The sequence below is a fragment of the Dermochelys coriacea genome, chromosome 7 (genome assembly GCF_009764565.3).
Source record: "Dermochelys coriacea isolate rDerCor1 chromosome 7, rDerCor1.pri.v4, whole genome shotgun sequence".
Classification (NCBI taxonomy): Eukaryota; Metazoa; Chordata; order Testudines; family Dermochelyidae; genus Dermochelys; species Dermochelys coriacea.
In genome coordinates this window covers 4,005,726-4,025,829 of record NC_050074.1, presented here as the reverse complement: position 1 = coordinate 4,025,829, position 20,104 = coordinate 4,005,726, and the positions used below count along the sequence as shown (strand labels likewise).

The following is a 20,104-nucleotide window of genomic DNA, read 5'->3' as shown; positions in this document are numbered from 1 at the left end:
ATCTCCACACCAGCTACCATGGAGGCCTGCACTGTGACTCTGGGTCTGGGATGTTAAACACCAAAAGGGTTTCTTCTGGAATGGAATTTCATGTTGTACTGCTCAAATATTACACTTACGTTATACCATGTGCACAACTTAATAATACATCCTCTTTCAGTTCCTTGGCAAGAAAATGGTACATAGATCATTTCTGCAACAAAAACCCACCACAATAGTATTAAACTTTAAAAAGGGACACTACACAAAAATGAGGAAGCTAGTTCAACAGAAATTAAAAGGAACAATCAAGGGTGAAATGCCTGCAAACTGCATGGATACTATTTAAAAACAAAAGCTCAAACTAAATGTATACTCCAAATTAAAAACAGTAAGAGGACTGAAAAAATGCCACCATGGCTAAGCAGCAGAGTAAAGAGGCAGTTAAAGCCAAAAACCATCCTTTTAAAATTGGAAGTCAAATAGAAGAATAAACTCTGGCAAGTCAAATATAAAAGTATAATTAGAGAGGCTAAGAAAGAATTTGAAGAGCAACTAGCTAAAGACACAAAAACTAAGAGCAAAAATTGTTTTAAGTATATCAGAAGCCAGAAGCCTGCCAAACATTCAGTGTGGCCACTGGATAGCAGAGATACAAAAGTAGTACTCTAGGCAAACAAGGCCGTTGCAGATAGGCTAAATTAATTCTCTGCATTTGTCTTCACTGCAGAAGATGTGGGGAGATTCCCACACCTGAACCTAAGATTTGTCACCTAAAAGAATGGAACTGTCCCAGATTAAGGTGTCAATAGAAGAGACTTTGGAACAAATTGATAAATTAAACACTAATAAGTCACTAGGCCCATATGGTAATCACCCAAGAGTTCTGAAGGAACACAAATATGAAAATTCAGAACTATTAACTGTGGTATGTAACTTATTGCTTAAATCAGCCTCTGTACCAGATGACTATAGCGTAGTTAAAGAAAAGCCAATTAGGCCAACCAGGCAAATTGGTTAAAACTACAGTAAAGAACAGAATTGTCAGACACATAGATGTTAGGGAGGAATCAACACAGCTTTTGTAAAGGGAAATCATGCCTCACCAGTCTATTAGAATTCTTTGAGGGGATCAACAAATATGTTGACAAGGCTGCTCCAGTTGTTTTAGTGTATTAGGACTTTGAGAAAGCCTTGACAAGGTCCCTCACCAAATGCTCTTAAGCAAAGTATGGAGTCATGGGACAAGAGGGAAGGTCCTCACATGAATCAGTAACTGGTTAAAAGAGAGGAAACAAAGGATAGGAATAAATGGTCAGTTTTCACAATGGAGAGAGGTAAATAGTGGGGTTCCCTCAGGATCTGTATTGGGACTTGTGCTGTTAAACATTCATAAATGATCTGGAAAAAGAGGTAAACAGTGAGGAGGCAAAGTTTTGCAGATGATACAAAATTACTCAAGATAGTTAAGCTCAAAGCTGACTGTGAAGAGGTTCAGGGGGATCTCACAAAACTGGGTGACTGAGCAACAAAATGGCAGATGAAGTTGAATGTTGATACATGCAAAGTAAAGCACATTAGAAAATATAATGCCAACTACACATATAAAATGATGGGTTCTAAATTAGCTGTTACTACTCAAGAAAGATCTTGGAATCATGGGGGGATAGTTCTCTCAAATAATTTGCTCTATGTGTAGCAGCAGTCAAAAAAGCTAACCAAGTTAGGAACCACTAGGAAAGGGATAGATAATAAAACAGAAAATATTATAATGCCATTATATAAATCCATGAAACGTCCACACCTTGAATGTAGTTCTTATTACTCCATCTCAAAAAAGATACATTAGAATTGGAAAAAGTAAAGAAGAGCAACAAAAATGACTACGGGTATGGAACAACTTCCATACGAGGAGAGATTAAAAAGCCTGGGACCGTTCAGTTTAGAAAAGAGAAAACTAAGGGGGGCTAGGATAGAGGTCCATAAAATCACGAATGGTCTGGAGAAAGAGTTATATTTACTCCTCACCGCAAGAACCAAAGGTCCCCCAATTATATTAAGAGGCAGCAGATTTAAAACAACCTCAAGGATGTACTCCACACAATGCACCGTCAATCTGTGGAACTCATACCCAGGGGAAGTTGTGAAGTATAACTGGGTTCAAAAATGAACTAGATAAGTTCGTGGAGGATAGGTCCATCAATGGTAATTAGCCAAGATATTCATGAATGTAACCTCATGCTCCGGGTGTCTCTAAACCTCCAAGTGCCAGAAAGTAGGACTTGATGACAGGGGATGGATTCCTCAATAAATTGCCCTGTTTTCAGAGGTGAAAGTAAGCCAGTACGGTCCGGTTCAGCAAGAGCCAGTACACCGTGCCGGACTGGACTGGCTTCCCCAGCAGTGATTTAAAGGGCCCGGAGGTCCTGCCACTGCAGGGAGCCCCAAGCTCTTTAACTCACCTCTGGAGCTCCAGCAGCAGGGTTTGGGCCATGCTTTGAAGGGCTCAAGGCTCCCCGCAGTGGCAGGACCCCTGGGCCCTTTAAAGCACCATTGGAGCCTGGCTGCCAGAGCCGGGCTCCGGCGGGGATTTGAAGGGCCAGGTGCTCCTGCCACTGCGGGGAGCCCCGGGCCCTTTAAAGCACCGCCAGAGTCCTGCCGCCACTACAGATAGTGGCAGCAGGGCTCCAGCAGGGATTTAAAGGGCCCAGGGCTCCGGCCGCTGTTGGGAGCCCAAGACCCTTTAAAGCGCTGCCAGAGCTCCGGCAGCAGGGCTCGGGCGCGGGCTCCCCACAGTGGCCGGAGCACCGGGCCCTTTAAATCCCTGCCTGAGCCCGATTGCCGGAGCCCCGGGGCTCTGGCAGCAAGGCTCCATCAGGGATTTAAAATGCCCGGAGCTCTGCGGCGGCTGGAGCCCCGGGCCCTTTAATTCACCCCTGAGCCCCGGGGCTCCCAGCGCCTCTGCAGCTGGTAGCTCTGGGGTGATTTAAAGGCCCCAGGACTCCCAGCCAGAGCTCTGGGGCCTTTAAATCGCCTCTTCCAGTTGAGGCCACGCCCCCACTCAGGACTCCAGCATACTGGTAAGTCCTTTAAGTTGCTTTCACCCCTGCCTGTTTTGTTCATTCCCTCTGAAGCATCTGACAGTGGCCACTGTCAGAAGACAGGATATTGGGCTAGATGGATCATTGGTTTGACCCAGTATGGTTATTCTTATGCTTCTATTTCCCAATTTTACTTCTTTTATCAGCAATAGTCACGAAAAGGATTCTAATTAGATAACACTAATCAGGTAGAACTGCATATGATTGACGACTGAGAAAACACTATCTGTTCTCTGTAAAACAAAACAGATTGGCCATTTTCCCTGAAGAAGCTGGAGATTTATCAATACACAAAACGAAGCAAAAAAGCCAATAGATAATGTGTAATTAAAGATTAGTTTATATATTTTACACTGACATAAATCTAAAATGAGTAGTGGAGGGTAAAAGCTTTTATTGGGGATAAGGTGATATTAGTCACCAACGAAAAAACTGAATAGTCACGAAAATAGAATTTAGAAAATTGTCACACGCAGAGACGTTTCATAAACTGCAGGACTGATTAAAAACAAAATCCAATAACTCATGCAAAGAGTTTTCATATCTATGACAGCAGACTAATTCCAATAGTGTTTTATTTGTTTTCTTGAAACATTTTCCTTTAATAGGCTGCAATGAATATTCCAATTACATTTTTAGATAACCAAAACCAAGCAAACATGCTAAATACCACTTCACCTGTAATTTTTGTATAGTTGGTAGAGTACAGATCAGACTATCCATTTCAACATACAGATTTTTCCTTGATTTGTTTCCTTCTACTATCAGATTACTTAAATTCCAGTAAAGAAATAAAATTTGTGACAATACCTTTCCTTTTCATTTGCTAGTATTCTCAACACTTAAGTGGAAAGAGTTTATTTGTCATCTGTTACTGAAGTGTTTTTTGTTTATACGATCTCATTTGCAAATGAGACAGCATCTCTTATTATGACATCAAATTAAAGGAAACTGTGACATCTGATGTTTTGGTGTATTAATGGATGAATTCTAACCTCAGCTAGTCATGCAGTTTCAGTGAAACTGATAATTTATTACTGAGGACAGAATTAGCAGTATTATCTAGGTTATAATTTTCCTATTTAGCTGACATCAGTATTCAAATTCCTTAGAAACCCAACTTTATCATTTCAATAAAACCAGTTCTGCACAATGTCTCCGTCAGGACTGACATCAAATGTGTGACATACATCACAAATCCTTTCAAAAGAGTGTGGCAAAATTAATGACACAATGGATCTTCAGAAAGAAACAAGTGTGTGGAAACAGTTTCTGCAAACAGAACCATAGCTACCAACATGAACTTTTCTTTTTTTTCTCCCACCCCGTCCCTGTTCTTGAGGAACTGGTCTGCAAATAAACTGGAGGAAACTTCCAGGTCTGCAATAACCAGAGAATTGCATACGGAGGTGGGTTAATACAAGTTACTTTGTATCTTAATTAGTAGTCTCAAAACTGATCCAAGAGAGCAGGTTTCTTCTAAACCTTTCCTACCAAGCCAAGAGGACAAACAATAAAACATCCACCAAATCCTACCTTCTCTAACATATGTTGCATCAGTCTGTCTCACTGTCATGCAAAACTGTAAAATATATACATGCAAAGCAGTCATTTAAAAGCCCAAAAGATTGGCATTTGGACACTCACACTTGCACTGTGAGATGCTGGGAGATTGTTTGAATAGCATATGATAGGCTGGGGAATTACTTGTGAAAGGGAAAATGGTAAAGTGTGACTTTGTGGGAGCAGAAAATTCCTTAGAAGGATCCAGAAGAATTGCTTGAAGTAAGAAAGAGAAGTAGGAGAGTAAGTTGGGAAAGTTTGGGGAAAAGTGAGGGGAAAGCAAGCAGTGGTGGGAAGACTGACCTGGAAAACTGGTATATGAGTGAGAAGTGGGTAAAGGATTTTTGATTGGGGTCGGGGAGCCTAGGGGTTGAAAACCTAGCAGGAGCGTAATCTGCAAAACTGTAAAATTGGAAGCATGCACACTTAAAATATACAATACTCATGTAATCCTAAAAACACCTCAATGTCAACCAGTAAAGGGGGTTACAAGAATATCCTGATCCTGGTATATACATTAGGGTTCACCAAAGAATATCATGTAAGGTCCTAAATGAAAGCCATGCTCACACAGTTCATTAATATCATTGTGATATGTACATACAGATACTTTGTAAAAAGTAATGTATGTATCCTGAAAATATATTCCTGTCAAGGACGAACTAGCAACCAGATTTTCTCTCAGACAAAGGTTTATTCACCTGTCTGCACGACATGTAATTTAAGCATTATAAGCTAACACAGTTTACATACAAAGCTAATAGGGAAATGTGAAATGAACAGATAACAAAACACAGGTAAATAAGCCATGGGGGTTGTCCTGAATTGGAGAACAAACAATGAACTCTGGGGATATAAGTAGATGGCAAGGAAGACACCTCTTTATCCTGAATCTAGGAAGTAATTGGGCAATGAGATTATGTTAATGAAAACAGGTTCTCAACCCGGCTTGGCTGAAAATGCTGCAAAGGACATCTGAGGTGGATAACTTAGGCTAACCGAATGTCTGAATAAGTTTTAAGTTTAGTCTCTAGGAACCATGTAATGATTTTGTTGCATCTGTAACCCTCCTGTTACCATGATCCTTACTCACTCACTCTTGAATCTTGATCTTTGATAATAAACGTATGATTGTTTTCACTATAAACGTATCTCAGTGCTCTGGTATTATTTAAGGAGGTGATCCAGAGCTGAATCATTCAAGCTGGCGTGTGCATTGTTCCTTTGGGGAGAGCAGACCCGGTATTACTGTGAGTGTTCAGTGGTTTAAGGGCTGATTATTGTAGGGGAATGTTTCCAAAGGGTTCGGTGATGGGGTGCACCTATTATTAATCTACAAGGCAAAGGGAAGGCTGGTATATCCCAGAGTGCTTGGGTGGCTGACAGACTGGGAGCTGATACCTAGTTAAGCACCAGCAAGTCTCTCTCTTGCTGGAGGCAGGGAGGTACCTAGGGGACTCAGTCCTGGGCACTCCAAGAACCATCACAACTCTTCAGTGCCATTCTGTGGAGAGCGGGTGGGAAAGTGCAGTGGCTCCAAGAGCAGTGCATGAGAGTGATATGTAATTGTGCTGTTGTGTGTGGAAGGCAAGGTCACGGTGGGTCAGTCAAGCTCTTGAATTTTCAGGAGTGTCAGTACAAAAAACCAAGTTGCAAAGCTTGCAAAATTAAAGTCGATTTCTGTTTCAAGTTTCTGATGCATACGTAGCAGCAAAACTAATACAACGAACATTTCAAACAGGTAGTTTGGGGTTGGCAGTGTCCCAGTCACATTTCACTCCAATATAGTATGAGTCAACTCACCTGAGTAAGCCCAGTAAGAATCCCCCGAGGCCTTACGCCGCCGTATTTGCACAGAACTACCATGTCTGTTTTCATGCAGTGCGCCAACGTACCCTTCAGTCAGAGCTGAGAAAAGAAAAGAAACAGCAGCAATTAGGAAAATGACGTTCACTCTCTAAAAATATTATATGTTAAGGAGAAACAATGGGTATGGTACTGTTCATGAAACAGAGATGCTCCTTACTCCTGAAGAGTTCACAATCTAAAGAGACGACACAGAAGACAGGACGTACTGGGAAACCCTCATGACTGAGTTACCTTCGGAATAGGTTTTGTAGCTTCTTCTGAATGAAGACCTTTCCTTGGTGTGGGGGAGCAGAATGGAAGAGGGTGCAAAGAGGAGAGAAGGAAGTCATGGGATGTTCAGGCTGTTGGAGGAATGCTATTGGAGGAAAGGGGACGAGGTGGGTACACTTGGGGGAAGGGATTGTCTTTTTGTTCTGTGTTTATACAGCACCTAGCACAATGGGGTCCTGGGTTCTTAGGTGCTACAGTAACACAAATAATAAATGACAACACGATTTCAGCCTGGACTGTTTGTGAACAGACTCTTGAGTTAGGCATACGGTCTCTGAAGAGACAACAATGGGTTACTGTGACACAGAGAGTCCTAGGCAAAGAGTCCCCTGTTCTTTGCCAACAACTCTCACCTCAGACCTGACAAACTCACAACACCAAGCATATCTCACAGAGTATTTATCCATAAAGAGTATCATGCAAGGTATCAATAGCAGACGTACGCCAGCAGATAGTTTAGCCCAGGACATTTAGACTGTCGATAGACTTTCTATCTAGCCACACAAAGGGTATGTATGGACTTGCTTTACTATTCATACACAAAACAATAACTGCTATAGGAAAAACAGCAGGTAGCCAGATTCTTGAGAAACACGCATGCCAGAGTCCAGCACATTCTATAAACTTGCTGCTTTTGATACTGTATTGTACTGGGTTCTACTACAGCAGAAACAACATTTAAAAATCCCCAAACAGGTAGCTCTCCTACGACAAAGAAGTACCCTCTTTACCATTGTGTGGAGGTCTTTGGTGAGGCTGAGATTAATTGGTCAAAGTGGTGAAGGCTTGAGAACTTCATTGAAGGGAAGTCACACTTCAGCAGCTCATGCCATCCAATCCAGCATGGAGGACATTGACACTGCCTTCCAGCCAAGGCAAGGGGTGGTAGTGTCAGGCAGCCACCTTGTGTACAATCCCAAGACCACAAAGCAGCAAGAAGATCATTAAAAAGGAGCCACCAACCTGGTTTGCTTTCATAAAGTAAAGAACTTGAACCCACCAAATGAAATAAAAGAGGGAAAACTCACTACACCGTGCCACAGAGTACTTTCATGCTTTTTTCTTGTTATTGTTAACATCTGCTTCTTTCTTTTAAAGAATTTCTCAGCTTTCACAAGAGGGCAAGTTTATACATGAAGATTTTGTGTATTGCTTCTGTACACGTGACAATCAAATCTGAGCTGTATGAGCTGACAAGTGTCAGAAAGGTAGTCTGACAGAGAATTCTGTTTTGTTTCACAATACACCGCATCTGCATACCTAGGTCTTATAATAAATGCAGAGAATACAAAAAATAAAACCTCCTTTTAATTCCAAAGAGAACTGTCTAGGCAGTATTTGAAAAGCATAGTCTGACTCAACAGCAATTTAAGTCCGACTGTTCTCAGTTCTGTTATTTAATCAGAAAGGTACTAATTAAATAATTCCAACACTTAACTTCAGTAAAGTGTCCAAAAGGTTACCGCTTGTATAGCCGTACCACAGGTGTTGTATGCCCATCACTTCTCAAGCCAAGCATAGCAAGGCTGGGCTTGTAACAAACCTTCATGGAACACCAAGTATGGGCAGTTCAGTTCAATTCTTCCCACTGAAATAATACTTCAATAACACCAGCTTGGTACTAAGGCAACTTGGGGCTTACTACATTTCAGTAGCAGGTGTATTAAGCTGCCCCACCTACAAAGCAGTGCAAAGAGCTTCATTCTATGGCAGGACCAAGTGATTTCTGCAGCACAACCATGCTAAATTTTGTGGCAAACTGGAAGTTCTGTAGCAGCGTGAATGGCAGACAAGAATTTCCCAAAAACATACGGTAGGGCTCCCCCGGCCCATGTGAACAACAATCTTCACAGATGGTGTTATTTGATCAGAACCTCTGATTTTGAGTATTTTTCCTGACATTTCAGGCAGCTGCCAAATTCCTGGTTCACTTGCAGGATCCAATCGTGAAAGCTTTAACTTAAAGAAATAAGAAATCAGGGTCCATGCTGAAGGATTCAGGTTCAATATGCCATACCCCTTTCTCCTGTCTGCTGGGAGAGGGTCTACTTCCTCTCCTCCTCACTGCTGACAGGAGAGCAGGAGATATCAATGTGAAGGAGGAGGCGTATGTGAAGTCAGAAGAGGGACAGGGAACTCCATAGGGAGAGATATGACAAAGCACGTGGGGGACTGGAGACAGTAGGAGGCAGCAGCCGGGGGAACAGGAAAAGAACATGGTGGTTCAGAACTTCAGGAAGTTCTGACTTTGAACCATGTGTCCTGGGACAAGTGCACTGCAACTAGTTGTTATCTAATGCCCCACAATGGGGAGTTGGATAGTCATAACTTCATTGAGCATGCAGATACAGAATAATTGTAGACAGTAGATGAGATGGCAGCTGATTTTCCAGAAAACTCTGGATTTCTTCACCAGAAGAAGGATGCTACATAGCCAGAGGTAAAGTTTTGCTACTAATTCCACAGCCACCAGGCGCTGGGTAGGCCCTACCGGCAAAACAGGAAAGAGACTGGGTCTAAACAATTTAAGGATTCTAAAGGGAAACACTCCAAGTCAGCACACAACATTTAAAATTAATTGTAGAACTCTTTGAACTCTTAGCTTGAGCAATCAAAGAATGGCAGCGTGGCAATTCTGAAGTGTGGTTATGAATCATGCTATTGATTTTCAGTATCTTCTGTGCAGAAAATTAAATTATGTAAATCTAGGCCTTTACAAATCTCTTACTTTAATGTGAAATTGAACATTTGCTAAAGTCAGCATCATATTTATGCAACTAAAAATTTGACATCCTTATGAAAATATGCAGTTTTAGTCTTCTACATAGACACTAATTATAATTATAAATCTATCTTTATTTTTAATGGGTAGAGCAGCCACATTATGCAACAAAACATTATGCAATGAAACAAAAACTGCGGTGATGAGTCTCAAGCTATGTCTACACTGCAATTAAAAACCAGTGGCTGTGACTTGGGCTCGGACTAAGGGGCTGTTTAATTGTGGTGTAGACTTTGGGCTCCAGCTGGAGCTCAGGTTCTAGGACCTTGTAAGGTGGGAAGGTCCTGGAGCTCCAGCTGCAGCCTGAGCCCAAATGTCTACATCACAATTAAACAGCCCCTTAGCTTGAGTTACCTGGCACAAGCCAGCAGCAGGATTTTAACCGCAGTGCAGTGTGACAAAGTTCCTCCTCTACCTTGGTGGGTCTTGCGCTTATTGGCGGATTTGCTCGCCTTGGAGCTTCACGGTAGCCCTCAGCTTGGCCGTTTTTGTGAACCCACAGTCCAGGTCAACTCCTCCTGTATCTGACCAGGAGTTGGGAGGTTTGGGGGGAACCCGGGCCCGCCCTCTGCTCTGGGTTCCAGCCCAGGGCCCTGTGGAATGCAGCTGTCTAGAGAGCCTCCTGGAACAGCTGTGTGACAGCTACAACTCCCTGGGCTACTTCCCCATGGCCTCCTCCCAACACCTTCTTTATCCTCATCACAGGACCTTCCTCCTGGAGTCTGATAATGCTTGTACTCCTCAGTCCTCCAACAGTATGCATTCTCGCTCCTAGCACCTCTTGCTCCCAGCTCCTTACACATGCACCACGAACTGAAGTGAGCTCCTTTTTAAAAACCCCTGATTAGCCTGTCTTAATTGATTCTAGCAGCTTCTTGATTGCCTGCAGGTGTTCTAATCAGCCTGTCTGTCTTAACTGTCTCCAGAAGGTTCCTGATTGTTCTGGAATCTTCCCTGTTACCTTACCCAGGGAAAAGGGACCTACTTAACTTGGGCTAATATATCTGTCTTCTATTACTCTCCTGTAGACATCTGGCCTGACCCTGTCACAGTAGACATATGAACTGACTTGGGCTTGCAGGGCTCATGTGATGGGCTGAAAATAGCAGTGTAAGCATTCCCAGTTGGGCTCTGAAACCCAGCAAAGGGGATGGGTCTCCTGAGCAGGAACATCTACACTGCTAATTTTTAGCCCAGTAGCATACACCCAAACTCAGTTGGCCTAGGGTCTGAGATTCATTGCTGCAGATCTTTTCTTGCGGTGTAGATTTGCAAGTAATTAATCTCACTACTCCTCTATTCTCCAAGTGTAAAATGGAGTTAGTAATCCTTCCTTACTTCCCAGAGATGGTGTGAGGGCATATTCATTAATGTTTGTGAGGCACTCGCATATCATGGTTATGTGAGTTATTTCAGTACCTATATAAACAGATAGATGGTCTGGTCAAATGAATGGCGATTAGCTCGTGTGTATCCAAGAACAGGAAAACGCTAAGTAAATATTAATGGAGCTAAGTTATTGACATTAATCAGTAGAGTTTTCCATTATTCCTTCACAGGTGGGAAATGGTGAACTCACGAGCTCTGAGGTTCAAATCAGTTCAGCAGCAGAGAGCAGCAAACTTGTTTCTCATTGTACTCAGTAAGAACTGGACCCTGCAATGTAGACAGGAGTCAGAGGTCAATACAAAGAGGACTAGGGAAGCTAGGCAGCTTGGGATTGGTTGAGGTTGCAAGAGGGTGGATTGGAGGGTCAGATAGAAAAGAACAACACACCAGTTGCCCTGGAAGGAAGCCACAAGAGGAAAAAAGGAAGGAAGTGGGGGGGAATCACTGTATGCAGAAAGGGAGAGAGATTGTGATACAAAGTGACACACAGCCAAGTGTCCAACTGCAAAGGGTGCTGGGTACTCATAGGATTGTACATACATCAGGCCAATGCTGAAGTTAGAGAAGCACACCTTTATGCACATCAGCATATGTGGTCTGAGAATTGTAAATACATATGTAAAAAATATTGGGCCCAATTTGGCTCTCAGATGCATGGATGTAAAATGAAAGCCAGAGCCACTCTAATGACAGGTTTCAGAGTAGCAGCCGTGTTAGTCTGTATTCGCAAAAAGAAAAGGAGTACTTGTGGCACCTTAGAGACTAACAAATTTATTAGAGCATAAGCTTTCGTGAGCTACAGCTCACTTCAGAGCTGTAGCTCACGAAAGCTTATGCTCTAATAAATTTGTTAGTCTCTAAGGTGCCACAAGTACTCCTTTTCTTAGAGCCACTCTACTGATTTCTGCTGTACTATCGATACCTATCAGCAGGAACATCAGCAGCAGTCAATGGATTTGCACTGGCTCCTATCTTAACTACATGCTGTAAGAAGGTAAAGATCCCTACAGATATCATGGTGAAATCTCCCTCATCCCTAATTCCCTCTAATTTTAATCAGCACTAAGTCTCAGATCCTACACAATATTCTAAAGTGAATCAATCCGTGTCGCACTTCTACAGCCAGCAAAAGCAATGAAATTTTGTGCTGTTTATTTAATATTCCGATCAGCTTTCCATTTGTTCTGTCTCAGTATATTAAGTTTTCAACAAAATGGATTTGATAAGTACCCTCTAAGGCACAATAAGGTAATTCCTTTCTGAATACTCTAGTGATATTCAGATTTCACATGAAAATACAGAATTTAACCCCTATCTACCTTATACATAAAACTATTATAATATTTGGAGAGATTATACTCTAGGCATTAGTGTTCAAATGATATCAAATAGTCATCCACGTAAGGAAAAAAAAACCCTTTAAGGCTGATATTTCATAACTAATGATTTCATCATTCAGACATTATGTTAGATTAACTCAAACTACATTCTGGGCTCAACGCTGATCATTTTAGGCCTTGTCAGCATTAGAAGAGGTGCACTGCTATGACAATTAATATGAAATTGTTCTGATTAAACTGGTGCAAACCCCAATGTAGACACACAAACTAGTTTATCTTAATTCAGTAATTTATCCACACAAGCTGATTTAAGCAAGCATTAAAACAGTTAAGTGTGTCTACATTAGGGACTTGCATTACTTTAACTAAATCAGTTTAGTTAAACCAGTGCTACTTTTGTAATGTAGATAAGCCCTTCAAGACTATTCCTGACAGTTAGGCTATTAAGGACTTGGCTCTTCATTATTATGTGAAGTCTTAAAGAGCACAGAGAAAAATCTGGTTAGTGTTTTAGCCATGAAGGGACTTTGTTATCCAGACTGTTAGTAATTAGCCCTGTGTTTAATTCAGGCTGCAAAAAGAGTTGTGGGGTTGGGTTTTGGGTGTTTTATGTGTGCACCAAAAAGGTATTTTATTCAAAACTATATTGTTTTTCAGCTAGAGAGAGATTTACAAATTTTAGAAGGTAAAAAAGAACATGCACAAGACAAGGGCTAAGGGCTGTGAGCCAAGACAGTTAACTATCTGTGAAACAAGTCTCATTATAAAAACCAGCATCTTCGATTTGGTGCACTGGCTTTATTTTCAATCAGATACTGCTAGAGAGACAGTTAAGATGTAGACACCACAAGACTTAGCTTTTCCACATGTTCAACTGCAAAAGCATTTACTATTCCAGATGATGTCTTAAAATAAACACTGCATGATAGGCCAGAGAGGGAGGGAAAAAAATAAAAAGAGAGAACAATTGATAGAAAACAGATTTATAATGGTTAACAGTATATTTGTACAATTAAAATAAAAAATGATTCAATCCATCTCTCTAGTCCCTCTCACAGGAAACTGCCTAAACAGAACTAGGCCATTTTCCTCAAATATTTTATCAGCCTCTGACAGCAAATAAATCTACAAAACATTTCAGGCACAGCTAGTCCATTTTAATACTGTATTGCTTTTAAATAGATTTCTCAACCACAGAGCCCCACTTTTTGTCCAGATGATTTTATATCTTGCCAAAAAAGGATGAAAGTCAAAAGACATATGGTGGTCAGACGGTACCAACAAATTATATTCCAAGAAAGACTTCTTCCTTTGATTATACTACAGTGACTTTCCTCTGATTCTCAGATAAAAGACTAAATCTATTCTCCAATGGATGAATGGGTAATTTTCATGGATGGCTCCCATTAATGAACAATGGGAGTTATGCTCATAAATCTCTTATGACTCAATGGGAGAAGAGGCACCCTTGAGCTGTGAATCTGCTGAGTGATACAGTCCCTACCGCCCATATGAGAGTCACCCTGCAGATCCCCTTAGGATGAATATAAGCTACAGATCGGTTCATGTAAATGGCATGGGACCTTTAGGTCTATTCATTCTCTCTGCTGCTTATGTACCTGATATATGATGTGGTTGCAGCGCAGCGGCTGAGAACAGGAACATAAACGCAAAGCACAGCAGCCCTTACAGGAACTTACCGGCAGATTGCAATTTGAAGATGAAAAATAGTTCAGGGAACACAGTGTCACATTGTGGGGAAATAAATTAACCAGTGGAATTAAAACTCCCCGTACCAAGCAAGAGGAATGCAGCAGCTGCTACAAGCATTAACCCTTTGCACCCTGCTGAGTTAGAAGCCACTGAATTCACTCTAATGCATTTTCCAGTATTCCACAGTATCAGGAAAACACAACTCCCACAAACATCAGGGTTGCTGTAAACAAACCACTGAAAATCTATTGTCACAACACAAAAGCAGGCATATTCTGACTGTAGAGCCCTTCGAGGATTGACAGGGAAGTCCCCCACTGCCGGGCAGTGAGACTCCCAAATTTATGCAAAGGGGTAGCCTCCACTTATCCATGAGTGGGGTCTCAGGGTGTGTAAGGATAGCTAACCACGGCCAAGGACATTAGATGAGCTCCCACAGAATTTTGAAGAATGAATCCAAATCCCCATGATCATCGCCAGGTTTTATGGACCCCGCTCCAAGCCCGTCTGGGTCTGAGGGAAGGCAGCCGAGCCTCATTAGCGAGTCAGCCAGGCAGCCTCAAGTTATACTAATGACCCCATTAAGGGAACTTTAAAAAAGGAGCCCGGGGAGGTCAGGGAGAGAGAGCCTGCCAGGTTTGTCCAGGGAGGCTCCTGCGTGATTACAAAGAATTTGGTTTTGTATTATGCAGTTTACAACTCAGTTGGCATCAGCTGTGTGAGATGCAGCATTGCTGGTAATTTTGGGCCGCTGATCCAAATCAGATAATTGGAATCGCCTGCAGAACTAGCATTAGACATAAGCAAAGCTGGCCAGATACCCAGCGGTGCCAAAAAAACAATTCATTTTCAGCCTTTTTCCAATGACCAAAAAATCAACTGGCTGCATAGGGAGCCCCACAGCCACCCTCCCACCCCGCCGGGGGATTCTGCACTGGGACCAGCTTCTGCCAGTGGTCTTGCTTTATGACCTTAGACCATCCCTAGTCACCAGAAGCTGCAGACAAAGCCAAAATCCTCAGGAGAGCTTCGTTTTACCCAAATCCAGAGCAAACATCTATCCCACTATGCTGTTACCTGCCCCTTCCCCCCTGAGTATTCAACACACTTTATCTTCAGACCAAGCATGTCTAATAGAACCAGGTATTTCGGGTGCTTAACTTGAGACACCTTAAAGAGGTGTAATTTTCAGAGGGCGAGTGCTTAGGCCTTCCTGAAAATCAGGCTCCTTTAAGAAATCTCAGGTTGGGCACTCACACAAAAAATGGAAGTACTGGAAATCACAAATGACTCTGAAAATTCTTGGCCTGTGTGTTTAACGCAGGTGGGGTTTGTTTGTTTTTTTAAACTTTTGTTAACTGTCATTATCTGTGCTTCCCAAAAGGGGTAATCCCAATGGCTGCCCATCACCTCCCTCTACCAGAACTTACAGTAGAGTCATCAGACCACACTTCTGACATTAAAGTTATGACGCTAGCAACTGCCCAATGTACGCACAGAAGTATGACTTCGAAACAGGGCCAACAGGCAGCAGGTTTTAGACCAGCATAAGGAAGTATTTCACATATGAAAAGAGATTTAAAAGAGTGGGGCTGTGCAGCTTAGAAAAGAGATGACTAAGGGCAGGATAGGACAGAGGTCTATCAAATCACAAATGCTGTGGAGAAAGTGAGCAAGGAAGCGTTATTTACCCCTTCACACGACATAAGAACCAGGGGTCACCCAATGAAATTAACAGGCAGCAGGTTTAAAAAAAAAACCCCGAAAGGAAGCACTTCTTCACGCAACGCACAATCAACCTGTGGAACTCGTTGCCAGGGGATGTTGTGAAGGCCAAAAGAATAACTGGGTTCAAAAAAGAATTAGACAAGTTCATGGAGGATAGGTCCAACAATGGCTATTAGCCAAGAAGGTCAGGGATGCTACCCCATGCTCTGGGTGTCCCTAAACCTCTGACTGCCAGAAGATGGGACTGGATAACAGGGGATGGCTCACTTGATAAATTGCCCTGTTCTGATCATTCCCTCATAAGCATCTGGCACCAGTCACTGCCAAAAGACAGGATAATGGACTACGGGCCATACTGAGTCAGACCATTCTCATGTTCTTATGCAAAGAGAGCAAGCTAACATAGAAAGGAAGCTGACCCTGTCTCTCCCTCTCTCCTTCAGTATAGACAAAGTCAGTGCTGGGTTAATGCAGAAGAGAGATAAAGTAAACAAATGACTGCAGAAGGGAATCATTTTATTTTCATTCTTGTCCCACCATGAGCAAAGAGTTTGACAAATACACCCAAGTAAGGGAACTCTAAGCGCAGACTGGAAGCGTGGGCTCTATCCTTAGCTCAGCCGGCAGTAATACGGTGCTGTGGCCCATATGGCACTGTAAGATCAACCTCTGAACAGCAATCTTCTGGGGGTGTCAATGAAGCTTTTTGTGGCTTCACTTCCTTGTTTTCAGAATACCACAGAATCAAACTGATTCCCACTTCACTAATCTACAAACCTAATATTTGTCAGCACCCCAGCCCCCAAACTACATAGCAGTTTAACCCCTCTTCTCAGCAAAATTTCCTAGCTAAGCACAGTCAGTCTTGTATTACTAAATTTTCATTCCATTTGCAAAACTTACTATAGAACAGTGGTGGGCAACCTGCGGCCCATCAGAGTCACCCCGCTGGCCGGCCGCAAGAGTTTGTTTACATTGTCCGTATGCAAGCACAGCTGCCTTCAGCTCCCATTGGCCGGGAATGATGAACCACGGCCACTGGGAGCTGTGGGCGGCCGTGTCTGAAGACGGTCAATGTAAACAAACTGTCTCATGGCCTGCCCGCAGACTACCCTGACAGGGCGCCTGTGGCCCACGTGCCACAGGTTGGCCCCCACTGCTAGCAGGTGTGATATACCAAGAAGTATCCTAACTAAATCCAGGCTACATCAGTCAAAAGAAGTTAAGGTAGATAGTGCATCACAATCTGGTTTGAGCCCCATATTTGTTCACTTGGACTGAGCTCCTGAAAAACGCACACATGCTCACCTTTATGTAAGCCACAGTCCCATTTACTCATCTAATCAGTCCCACTTAAGTCACCTGTATTACTCATATGAGTAAAGCTAATAACGTGTGTAAGGATCCGGGCCTTAATTGCTAATACACAAAGGGTGACGTTCTGATCCCATTAGTGCTCGTTTGGGGTTTGTTTTTGCTGTGCGTGGTGATGTTTTGGTGTGGTTTGTGTTTCTCAGATTAACAGGATTTAGGTGGGAAGGCTATGACAGATACAGAGGCAGCAGCGGTAATGACCCAAGTAGTGGAAGACACAATGAAGATGATTGGATGTGGAAGCTGCGGTATGTACATGATCCTGGAGCGGGTACCTGAAAAGAGTTTTGTCTGCAGGAAGTACCGTCTGATAGTGCTGATGGAAGAAAAGCTCCAAGGATTGAAGATGCAGATGGAAAGTCTGGTTGAGTATAGAAGGGGGTTCAAGCAGATTATGGAGCAAAGACATGAGGCAGCTGAAGAGAAAAGCTCAGACTTGCAGATGGAAGCAGAACCAAAGAACTCTGAGGGGAGACTGCTGGGTGAAAAAAATGGACAGTGGAAGCATGTGACTAAGAGAACCAGGCAGAGGAAAAGACGGGCTAGTGAAGGAGAAATAGAGTTCAAGAACAGGTTTGCAGAGTTAGAAAATGAAGAAGGGGCTCAGCAGGTGGTCACTGAAGGTGGAAGGGCAAGGAAGAAGAGAAGAGTGGCTAGTCCTATAGGAAAAGGGGAAAAGTCAATGGAGACTACACCAAATATGAGCCCCAGGAGGATACAGGATAGGTTGAAGAGGTTTACAAGGGAGAATAGGAATGGAAAGGTCTTGCAGCCAGAGGGAACAGGGGATAGACCAGAGAATCACACCATCATCAGGAAAAGGCAGGTCTCCGTGATCGGGGACTCCTCACTGAGAAGAGTGGACAGGCCTGTAACCAGAGCTGATCTAGAGAATAGAAGGGTGTGCTAAGGTACAGGATGTGAACCTGAGTTGAAGAGGATCCTAAAGGGAGCGGGAAAGAATCCATTGATCATCCTTCATGTGGAAACAAATGATACCGGTAGATTCTTGCTGGAACATATCAAGGGAGACTATGCCAGTCTGGGGAAGACGCTTACGGAAATCAGGTGATCTTCAGTGGGATTCTGCCTCTTCCTAGAGAAGGGCAACAAAGGTGTGACAAGATTATGACTATCAACAGATGGCTCAGGCAGTGGTGTTGTAAGGAGGGCTTTGGGATGTATGGCCACTGAGAGACATTCATGGACAGAGGACAGTTCTCTTGGGATGGACTTCATCTAAGTAGGGAAGGAAATAGACTTCTAGGATGGGGGCTGGCACAACTGATAAAGAGAGCTTTAAACTAGGAATGTGGGGGAGATGGTTGGGAGATGTCCAGGTAATCTCCACGCCGGATTTTAACATTGAGAGGGAAGAAAACAAAGTAAGAAAGGACACAGCCGTGGGTAGGAGAATGTATATAAGGAGGAAGGGTAGTGTACATACCAGTCTAATAGGTTATACTGGCTGTAGAATGACTTTGCCTAATCAGGTAAAGAATGTGAGCAAGGCCAAACAGCAAAAATTAAGATGTTTGTACACCACTGTGAGGAGCCTAGGTAACAAAATGGAGGAACTAGAGCTACTGGTTCAGGAAGTGAAACCAGATATTATAGGGATAACAGAAACATGGTGGAATAGTGGTAATGACTGGACTACAGGTATTGAAGGGTATGTGCTGCTTAGGAAAGACAGAAATAAAAGTAAAGGTGGTGGAGTAGCATTGTATATCAATGACGAGGTAGAATGTAAAGAAATAAGAAGCGATGGAATGCGTAAGACAGAGTCCGTCTGGGTAAAAAATCACACTAGGGAAGAAAACTACTAGAGCCTCCCCTGTGATAGAGCTTGGGGTGTGCTATAGACCTCCGGGATCTAATTTGAATATGGATAGAGCCCTTTTTAATGTTTTTAATCAAGTAAATACTAATGAAAACTGCGTGATCATGGGAGATTTTAACTTCCCAGATACAGACTCGAGGACAAGTGCTAGTAATAATAATAGGGCTCAAATTCTTCTAGATGCGATAGCTGATGGATTCCGTCATCAAGTAGTTGCTGAACCGACAAGACGGGATGCCATTTTAGATTTGGGTTTGGTGAATAGTGAGGACCTCACAGAAGAAATGGTTGTAGGGGACAACCTTGGTTCAAGTGATCATGAGCTAATTCAGTTCAAACTGAATGGAAGGATAAACAAAAATAAATCTGCGACTACAGTTTTTGATTTCAAAGGGCTAACTTTCAAAAATTAAGGAAATTAGTTAGGGAAGTGGATTGGACTGAAGAATTTATGGATCTAAAGGCAGAGGAGGTCTGAGATTACTTCAAGTCAAAGCTGCAGAAGCTATCGGAAGCCTGCATCCCAAGAAAGGGGAAAAGATTCATAGGAAGGAGTTGTAAACCAGGCTGGATGAGCAAGCACCTCAGAGAGATGATTAAGAAAAAGCAGAAAGCATACAGGGAGTGGAAGATGGGAGGGATCAGAAAGGAAAGCTACCTTATTGAGGTCAGAACATGTAGGGATAAAGTGAGACAGGCTAAAAGTCAAGTAGAGTTGGACCTTGCAAAGGGAATTAAAACCAATAGTAAAAGGTTCTATAGCCATATAAATAAGAAGAAAACTAAGAAAGACGAAGTGGGGCCGCTAAACACTGAGAATAGAGTGGAGGTTAAGGATAATCCAGGCATGGCCCAATATCTAAACAAATACTTTGCCTCAGTCTTTAATGACGCTAATGAGGATCTTAGGGATAATGGCAGCATGACAAATGGGAATGAGGATATGGAGGTAGATATTACCATATCAAAGGTAGAAGCGAAACTGAAACAGCTTAATGGGACTAAATCGGGGGGCCCAGATAATCTTCATACAAGAATATTAAAGGAATTGGCACCTGAAATTGCAAGCCAATTAGCAAGAATTTTTATTGAATCTGTAAACTCAGAGGTTGTACTGTATGACTGGAGAATTGCTAACATAGATCCTATTTTT

General features: G+C 42.6%; 1 protein-coding gene across 6 annotated transcripts in view; it reads right to left on the bottom strand.

Annotated features, from left to right (window-relative positions):
• The window catches only part of PTPRG (protein tyrosine phosphatase receptor type G), a 610,478-nt gene that overhangs the window by 455,512 nt on the left and 134,862 nt on the right, over nt 1-20,104 (bottom strand). For all 6 annotated transcript variants that reach the window (XM_038410554.2, XM_043518167.1, XM_038410556.2 and 3 more), the window contains exon 2: nt 6,447-6,551. In XM_038410554.2, coding sequence (XP_038266482.1) covers nt 6,447-6,551 — 105 coding nt within the window. The remainder of the gene's footprint in view (nt 1-6,446; nt 6,552-20,104) is intronic.